This window comes from Cottoperca gobio, chromosome 21 (genome assembly GCF_900634415.1).
Source record: "Cottoperca gobio chromosome 21, fCotGob3.1, whole genome shotgun sequence".
Classification (NCBI taxonomy): domain Eukaryota; kingdom Metazoa; phylum Chordata; class Actinopteri; order Perciformes; family Bovichtidae; genus Cottoperca; species Cottoperca gobio.
In genome coordinates, this window is record NC_041375.1 from 15,756,681 (window position 1) to 15,766,336 (window position 9,656).

Sequence of the window (9,656 nt, forward strand, 5' to 3'; positions counted from 1 at the left end):
ACATGTTTGAAAGATAGTTAAAAAAAAGAAGGCAAAAGAAACACTGCAAAAACACTGGAACCCAGCTGTGACTTTGATCAAAGACTATTCAAAACAAACAAAATATGTGAAACTCAAAGCATGGTTCTTGCCAGGCAAGGCTGAAAGAAACCGTGAGGTGAATAGAAATTGAATTAAACGCCGAGATAGAAACAGAAATTGTGAAAAGAGACGAGAGGCGAGGAGACAAAGTAGTTAGTGCCTCTTGGCAGGTCATGTTAAAGGATTAGCAGATTGTGCAGAATGCACTCACGCTGGCATCTCTTGGGTCTGGGTTACAGAAAAGGTTTCTCAGCATTCAGCCTCCAGAATTAACTCACCTTCATATGCAAATGAAACCTGGACACATTCAAAGTACAAAATGGTCGGATTGGTTCATGCAAACATGCACACTTCAAACTCTCCAATAAGTGTTGTGCATCTTCTGTGCACAAAAAACACATGCCGTGTATAAATATCTTGCCTTTTAGCAACGGGCATTAAAAACGTGTAATACGATGGAAACAGTAAAAATAATGTTTTTTACATTCTCCTAAAAACAGACTCACAGGCTTTAATCAAATCAGAAAATGTCACAATACAAACACATTTAAAGATATTACAATCAGTCTTTATTATTGTGATTATATACTGTACAGTCTACTTACATGATCTGAATTGGGTACAAGTAAATACAATTATTATATCTCAATATATTTTCTGTTCAAGTGCCATCTATTCTGCAGGTCATTTATTTAAATATGTTGTTTATTTAACATTTGAAAAAAGATTTCTATAAAAAAAACAATTCCTTTGGTTATGAAACAGTTCTTTTTTCTCTTTACTGTTGTTAAGATAAGGAGTACAGAAATCACTAAAAAAAAAAGAAGAATTTATAATTCATAATGTTAATCTTGTCACATTTCAGGGTGCATATATCACATTTCTTCATACTCTGTTTTACCGTGTTAGAAGTCACCATTAGTGAGGCACTTAAATGCTCTAGTATAGGTGTTACTGTAACATAGAGGAGCGTTCTTTTTTTAAAATCCTAAACATTAAGGTCTAATGTGAAGCCAGGGAGAGTTTTCCCTCCTCACTCAGCCAATACAATCTCCCAGCTTTCCACACGAGTAGGAAGGCGGAGCAGAGATGTAACCAGGAACAGAAACAGCCATTTCCTGCTAGAAATTAAAGGTTTCGGTCTCAAAAAGACTCAAACCAGAAAATAAATCTAACTGCGGGCTCCATTCACACACACATCTATATTGTTATGTCCAGAGAAAACTGACAGCCCTGAACATAAACATAAAGGCTGCCACTGTGTTTCGCTCAATGGCTATTGTTTCTGTGCTAACAGTGAATGGTTTTCCCTGGTCCACCCCACATCCACTTCCTGTGAGTAAGCCTGGACAAGCTTTCTTCCACATACTCGCATAACACATATTCTGGATGAATCTTTTGAATTTTGCCATCATGGCAAAAATGTATCAAGGCTGGTGTGCAATGACCATGGTGCTGACAAAAACAGATACACCTTGATCTTTTAAATCTTTTAAACCTTGATTTTGTGTGGTACAGCTTAACCACACGGAACCGTTGCCCAGCAGGACCACACACAGTGTAAATAAAACCATCTCACACATCGTATTCAGTCAATTTAGAATACGGTCGTGTAAAATACTTTTTTTCCTAGTTGGCATAGCAGCTTTGATGCTCACCCGATAAGAGACATTTAAATGAAAGCTGGCTGTGTGTCACCAGTAGCTGGACAAAAAACACATTGTTCATATCCAAACTTTCAGAAAATGCAGAATTATGTGCTGTTGCTACTGCAAAGCACCAAGTGTCATATGAAAGATAAAGTATGCTGCCCTGAAAAGGAAAAGAACCCTGCCACTCCTTCACTCGCTGAGTTTTACTGCCCTCCTATGCTGGACCATGAGACCAGCACTTTGATAGGATTTGCATGGCTACATGGGAAATATGAGGTTTCCTTTACTCGTGTTGTGTCGAGTGATGTGTGGTGAGAACGGACTCCTTTCTAAAAAAGTTCCATAGAATGAAGTCAACGTGTTTTATGGACCCCATGAGGAAGTCTGTCTACATACGGCCAACATAGGCAACTATTTTTTGTGTATGTGAGTGGATGTGTAGTAAAGTCTGACAGCCAAGTTCATCTCTGTATACATGTTGAACACAGTGACAAGACTGACAAGGCTGAGCTTGTCCAGAGGGTCAGAGGCTCCTCCATGTCGTACTATCCCAGAAGCACCCTCTGCAGGCGGTAAGCGGGCACGCTGCTCTCGTCCTCCGACTCCGCGTCGCTCTGGGGGTTGGAGCTGCAGGGAGAAGTGCATTCTGGGGAGCACAGGTAGTGCATGAGGGGCAGCCGGTACTTCCCACAGAAGTCCACAAATTTGATCTGTCGCACGCATGAATCAAAGTAGACGCCTGGAGAAAGTAACAGGAAAAACAAAGCCAGGTTCAAGTGGCAGATCAGTTGCTCGTATTATTCTGTTCAGATGTATGTACACATCAACATAGCACAACAATATTCATACATTACATCATCGACATGAACTCAGATGATGGCAAAACTGTACAACCAGGTCAGCTTGGTTAACGAAAATATCATTTTTTGTATATGCATGTAACAACAACATGCTAGCATTCGTCTTACACTGTACGTAATCACCCATAGATATGTATTTGTTAAGACAGAGTTTAAAATATTAAATTCATTTGTTTATTCTGTTTATTAAAGTTTAAAAGTAACATTTACTCAAATTTATTTGCTTTTCAGTACTATTTTGGAACGTGTCAGAATGGTAAGCAGTCACAAATTGCGTTGTTTGACTTGCGTTATTAATTATTATTCATGCACGCTTCCGGTTCATCATTTCCGGCCTTTTTTCCTTCATTCCATAGACGCATCGAGTGGCATCAATGTAGAGAAGGCTGCAGAGACGCCGTTGGTATGTTTCAGTTGGTTAAATGTATTTGTTTGTTTGGCGGATATGTTTAATAACTACGGCGGAGCGCTTTGATTTATACAATTTCTTGTAACGGCGCTGCCCCGTTGTTTGTATGTGCGTTTCTCGAAATATAGCCTACATTATGTTCGGTTAACTTATGCTGTAAAAGCCTGTTTGGAGTAATTGTGAGGGGATATAAGTACATTTAATTATTTACTAGAGGCAAAATGTATAATTTCTTAGATATACAGGTGCTTCTAATGTTTATCCATTTATCATAAGGATGTGTGCTTAAATAAGGTTTAGTAACATTAATGATTCATTTTGATTTATTGAAGATAAAATATAACTAATAACTAATATTTTCCAGCACAAACATTTGTTCAATCAGGCAGTATTTAACATATGTCATACGTCTAATACATCTTTTGTTTTCTGTTTGAAGGTTTTCAACCTGATGAAACTCACATGAACTGAGAAATAAATACAAAATATGAGTTGAGCTGTCCGGGCGTCCTGTCTTCTTCTGAGCCTTTCAAGTTTGGGCAGACATTTTATGAAAAACCACCGTAACTTGACAATATGTCATATGTTTTTCAGCTTTGTTTTAGGATGATAATATCATATATCGTTGTTTTTCTTAAAGCAATATCGGGGAATTTCAATATCGCCCGACCCTACAACCAGGCAGGAAACAGTAAAGGGAAAAATTATATGTTATCAAAGTGGTTCTCAATTAAGACAAAAACAAACGTATTATACTACACAAAGTAATGCTTCTTTTTCAGATTTTCCTCAAATCTTTGCCTTTTTCTCTACTGGATATTGTTTACGTCTTCAGGTCTCTAAAGGTTTTTTTGTATTTCAACCGGTGACGAGGTCACAAGTGGACGATTCTTCTTTTTATGGGGTCACATTCACTAGCCAAAAAAGGTAGAGCTGCATTTGAAAAAAAGGATTAATCCCAACATTTCATAGAAAGAAATCTCAACATCACTCATTTTCTTTCATATACTGTGAAAAAAGTGTCTTACCGACACACTTGGGGTTGGGGCACTTGCAGGCCAGATCTAGGTAGCGAAGCAGATTTGAGGGAAGGTCGCAGGGGGAGTAGGGAACATTTCGGCTCTTGGTGGTGCGTGCTGCCAACTCTAGCAGTGATGGGGGGTCGTAGGTCATCTCCTTGACAAAGCGCACCACCAGTGGGTTGCCACGGAGACTGAGCTCTTGCAGGCGCACCAGGCAGAGGATCTCCCTCGGCAGGTAAGTGAGCAAGTTGTTGTGGAGACTTAAAGATCGCAGCGAGTGGAGCCTGGAGTGACACAGAGGAATATTTTTCACCTACAAGTCACGACTACAGGAATGTGAAATTATCAGATATATGCAGAGAAATAAACATTCACAGCTGGCTTTTATATAATCTGTAAATGATTTACTGCAGGTTAAACTGGTAAGATACTGGTGGTGTGTGTGCAGTTACCTGGTGAGCTGTGGAGGGACACTTTGGATGCGGTTGTCACATAGGACCAGGTAGCTGAGGTAGGGCAGGTTAGCCACTTCTGGAGGAATGGCTGTGATGAAGTTTCCACCCAGATACAACAGCTCCAGACTAACAGACATAAAAGGAAGAAAAAGAGTTGATTTTGAATTTGCTAGTACTCAAGTACCGGTAACTCAAGTATCTTTGCCAATTTCTTGAGCATGAAGGCCAGGGGTCCCACATCTATTTTGTTTAATTTATTTAGTTCTACTGACTTTACCAATGCATAGTTTTAAGAGGTTCAGCTTCAACATTTTCAATAAAATGTGTTGCAGTGCAAAGTCCAGGTAGCCATGTTTATACATGAGGTAAAAGATATTGTAAAAAGAAAATTCTCTGATCAAGCTAAAACTAATTCATACCACAAGAGGGAGTCAAAGATGCGTGGGTTCATGCCAGAGAGTTTGGTTGCATGCGCTTGTGTTTCTGTGTCTCTAAATATATTTGTGGGGCACGCTATTAAAAAACAAAAAAAGGAAGACAAAAGACGGGAAGTGAACAGATACAACAAGAAGTCTAAAATGATGTCTGATCATCAGGACATTTTTGTACAGTACACACATTTATCCATCATCCACTCACAGGATGAAAAGATAATATATGGAGTACATTTCTTAACAAAGACAAACTTATTTACATATGTGATGACCAGAAAACCTCTGTTTAGCAGACAATAAAAATTGAAATGTACATGTGTGTTGTATTAAGACAACAAAGGACCCTGGTAGGTTAATGGGGGTATGGAGTACAGAGGGGGGTAATTGGGAGTGAAACAGAGAGACCGGGAGAGAGAGAAATGGATGGCTGGTCAGCGAAAGTAAGCCGTCAGGCCATCTGCCTGCTGGAACTGATGACACAGCGACTACGAGACAGGAAGCCATTATACTGTCCTTGGTGGCTGAGCACTGAGCAAGCCCCCTCTGTGAAGGGAACTGAGACATTCAGGGTCTGCTTAATGCCCTCAATGACACAGTGACCCAAATCAGCCACCAGAGATTGAGACTGGTTAGCTATGGTGTGTACCAGGGAAAGTATAAAAAGCTCAACATTTACTCAAGTAAGCTAAATTGAAGCCCTTTTTTCTGGGCCATGCCGTCCCAGGATGCACTGGGTCAAGGTTTATTCTCTAAACGCATCAAGACATGTTATATCATGTAGATGTTATACAGTTATATAGTATTCACCCATGCTTGGACTATACGTGTTCGTGTTTTGTGTTTCAAATTAAGTGAAAACAATCTCTAAAGATTTATCAAAATGACATGCAAATAGACCAATTTTACCACCAGACTTTTTGAATTGACAAAATGGAAAAGTAGAAAAGGCACAGGTGTTCCTAGTAACGTTTACGATGGGTCTTTACATTCAAGTGTCCCAGGAAATTCATGACAGTGTAGCAGTGAGCCAGCATGCTCAATACCAGGACCCTGAAACTGGAGCAGCTAAATGGAATTTAGCCATCAATAATTTCATAATTCACACATGTGATTTCCTACTGTGACCCTGTGGAAAAGGCCAATTAGACTCAGGTTGCACTTACAAAATAGAGCTTGGAGATTATCATTACACATCAACTGTGCGTGCAGTAAACAAGTCAACATGTGACTCCAAATACACAATGTTTTAAGCTACTTGAGTATTTAAAGTAAATAAAGTAATTTGAGGCATCCCTGGAACAACAATGTGAGAGAAACATTATCAACATTTGGGCTCACTTTAGAACTAATAAAACTATAGGAAATTCAACAGGAAAATCCTTTAAAATCGAAAATTTGAGCCATTTAAAGGCTGACTAAATGTGATTATACATTTACATCTTACAGAATGTGCCTGAATGTGCGTGTTTGTTTGTGTGATAAAGTGAAAGAAGCTTGGATGTTTGATCTTTGGCCGGACAATGGGTCACTTTGACATGCTGCCGTTACCGTTTGAAAAATGATAAGATAGAAATGATCTCATGACCAGCCTCCTTTTCAGTGAATGTCTTCCACTCTAGCTGAAAACATCAACCATAGATCTTCTGAAAGCTTTACACTGACTGCTGCGCAAACTAGCTTTGAAATTAGTGCCCATTTAATTTCTTGTCCGTTTTATCACGAGTTATATTCTTCTCCAAAATTTGCAATTTCTTTACAGAATTGTTAGTTGTACTGAAAGGCTACTATGTTTCTGTCCTATGTGGCCACATGTATTATTATACATAATTATAATTATAGCAGCATGCTCTTATTTTCTTCACTTTGAATACATTTATATACAACAACAAATGTTTAAAAAATATTCCATGTCACTACTTCTTTCCGGTCATAAAAACTAGTCCAGGGTAGTTACTGGAACAGCTTAAGTGAATAATTACCCAGCAAACACTATGAATCATGATGTTTACAAGATAAAGTGACTGGAAATGATCACAACACAAAAGGGGAGGGGTAAATACCCTTAAACCCATAAAAGAAATCAAAACTGACTGTATTTAAATTGCATTTTCAGCCTGAGTGTGTGTAATGGATACACATATTTTCAATTGTCAACTTCTCTGAATAATGCCAAAAACAGCTGGTTAAGTGTGACTAAAGTGGGTTTACAGTACTCTCTATAATACATAACTAATTAAAAGATTCAAAACTTTCCATATAAAGCATATGCGGCAGACATATAAGACTCTGGCAAATGCAGGAAGCACCAAAAATGTTAAATGTCAGGGTGAACTTTTGCAATTTACCAAACTTAGGGACTAATGTCTGGCTACAGGCTGAGATGGTTGGAGAGATAGCATCTGAGTATATGCTCCGAATAGGCATTTTCTCCGTCATTATGCCATTGATTTATTACTACTTCAACTACATTGCAGTTGATGTAACGTTGCAATAATTATCTGTTAAATATGCCAATGTAAAGCAGAAACACAGCAGTGCAGGTGATATAGATAATGACTTGAATATTACCAATGATGTGATTAGCCCATAGAATGCATTGTTATGTTTGAAAATGTTTAGAAAATATATACAAAGTGGTTTGCAAACCAGCATTCTTGTTTGGCCCCTGAGGAAGACACTATGTTGTTGAAATAAATAGAGAGATGAAATGAAAACTCCTCCTTCTTCAACCAAACATATCAATCAGAATGTCTTTAAGCCAAAAGGGGAAGTCTTCAAATTGCTTATTGTATCAAAGTAGTTGACGATTAACTTTGTTGTTGAATTGCTTTATCGATTGATTCAGCTGTACACGTGTATTGTCACATAAGACAAAAGTAAAGCAGGACATTCCTTTGCTTGAAAAATGACTACAACAGATGAATACTTAGATGTATTTTCTGTCAGTTGACTTATCTATTAATCGACCAATTGTTTCAACTCTAATTTAATATTATTTTCTGGTAGTTGCCAGGTAAAAGTTCCCGTCAACAGTTTTACAACCATTGTACCGGCAAGTCATATAATAAAACAGGTAACCATAGCAACAGCACAGGGTTCCACGCCATGTACCAGGTACATGAAACGATGCACCGGTTGAACCGACAACAACACACCTGAAAACGGTCATTTACATTGCTATAAACTCCATAATATACTCCGAGGTGTCCTAATACTAAACAAAGAATAGACTTGGAAGTTATTTTACCGTCATAGAATATCGTCGACCAACTAATGTTAGCTACAAAGCGGCTGTATGCGTACATTATTTTCACAGTGGCCCCTTGCTGCGTGCCATGCCTTGCTAACGTTACTTCTAACAAGTGTGCCAAGTTAGCTAACCATTAACGTTATCGCCGCTGGCATTACCCTACATGACTTACCTAGTTAGATTTTCTATCTCTGCAGGTATACTTTTCAGTCTGTTTCCGCCGAAGGAAAGCGACTGCAGACGCAGCAGTTTCATACACTGAAGTGGGATCTCCTCAAATCTGTTCCCACTAAAGTTCAACACCTCCAGCTGCAGAGAGCCGAACTCTTTGGGCAGCGAAGACTCGTCCAGACGGTTGTTCTTGCCTATCAGTGTTTTCAGCCTGGGCAGTCGCGTAATTCCCTCACAGATGGCCGACAGTCCGTTGTTGCTAATGTCCAGAAACTCGAGATTGCAGAAAAGGCTGACTGACGAGGGCAGCGAGGCTAACCGGTTGTAGTTTAGGTATAGCTGTTTGGTGTCCCTTTTCCTCTCGTCGCTGATACTGTCGACGCCAAAAGTGTTCAGACTCAAACGGGAGAAGTCAAGCACGTTGTCGCCTACTGCCGCTGCCCCTTCGCGAATCTCCATTTTGACAATTTAAGCGTAAATTTAAACTCTGAACAAAGTCCTTGCAGAAGTTTTGCTGTATGCTGAACGCCCTCGTAAACCGCGAGTTAGCTCCAGGACGTGTCTGTTTTTGACATGGAGAATGGGAAGATTTCTATACAACCGCTCGTAACATTTAACCACATCTCTAGTGGAAATCTGGGTCACTAATTTAGTACTGAGGACAAGCTACTGTAGCTACATGTTGCAACATTGAATGTAGTGTCGCTCTCCTACAATGCAGCCGTTCTTTGATGGGAATATTTACGTCTATGTTTGGAGATTGGCTAATTCTTTAGACAAACCCCGCCCACGTACCAGTTGATTGGTCAGTGTCCCAATCTGTCATATTAGAAAGGTACTAATTAAGGGATTTGTAAGAGGTTTATTGCACAGTTTATTGTAAAATACCACGTTCTTGCGTGTAATTGCACTTTTTTTTAGTCTGACAACAACGGAAGAATGCAGGCCGATGATCCATCATGCCAACTGCCCAGTGTGGTCTGCCATTATGCAACACTCCTCTTCTGTTACATTATGCAATACTCTGCTGATTTAGATGAGCATAGAATGAGAAAAAAGGTACAGGATTACTAGGCTACTCCCACTGTATTCAGATCTATCCTCACGACTCTCGCAGGGCTATTCTGTTCATGTTAGCAGGACTCTAGTGAGGAGAAATAGGGCGAATTATAGAGTATGTTATCTACAGATAAATTTCCTGACTTCTGTAGTTATACTAGTAAAGGTGTAGATTAAGATTCTAGAAACAAAACGTGACTCATAAAATATGATGCACTGTGATTTGATGTTAAAATGACCAAACAGTATGTGGAAATTGTGCT

General features: G+C 39.2%; 1 protein-coding gene across 1 annotated transcript; it reads right to left on the reverse strand.

Annotated features, from left to right (window-relative positions):
- Positions 1-627: 627 nt before the first annotated feature.
- lrrc58b (leucine rich repeat containing 58b) lies at positions 628-9,081 on the reverse strand. The gene is made up of 4 exons (XM_029459719.1): positions 8,336-9,081; positions 4,477-4,605; positions 4,031-4,308; positions 628-2,472 (listed from the first exon to the last, which is right to left on the reverse strand). Exons 1-4 carry the CDS (start codon positions 8,791-8,793, stop codon positions 2,279-2,281), a joined length of 1,059 nt encoding a protein of 352 aa, XP_029315579.1. The 5' UTR covers positions 8,794-9,081; the 3' UTR covers positions 628-2,278.
- Between the last annotated feature and the right edge of the window lie 575 nt (positions 9,082-9,656).

Coding starts and splice junctions, on each gene's coding strand:
- lrrc58b (XM_029459719.1), bottom strand. CDS start 8,793: ATGGAGATTCGCGAAGGGGCAGCGGCAGTAGGCGACAACGTGCTTGAC. Junction 4,606..8,335: donor GAGATAGAAAATCTAACTAG/GTAAGTCATGTA, acceptor TATGTCTGTTAG/TCTGGAGCTGTTGTATCTGG. Junction 4,309..4,476: donor GTCCCTCCACAGCTCACCAG/GTAACTGCACAC, acceptor GTGTCACTCCAG/GCTCCACTCGCTGCGATCTT.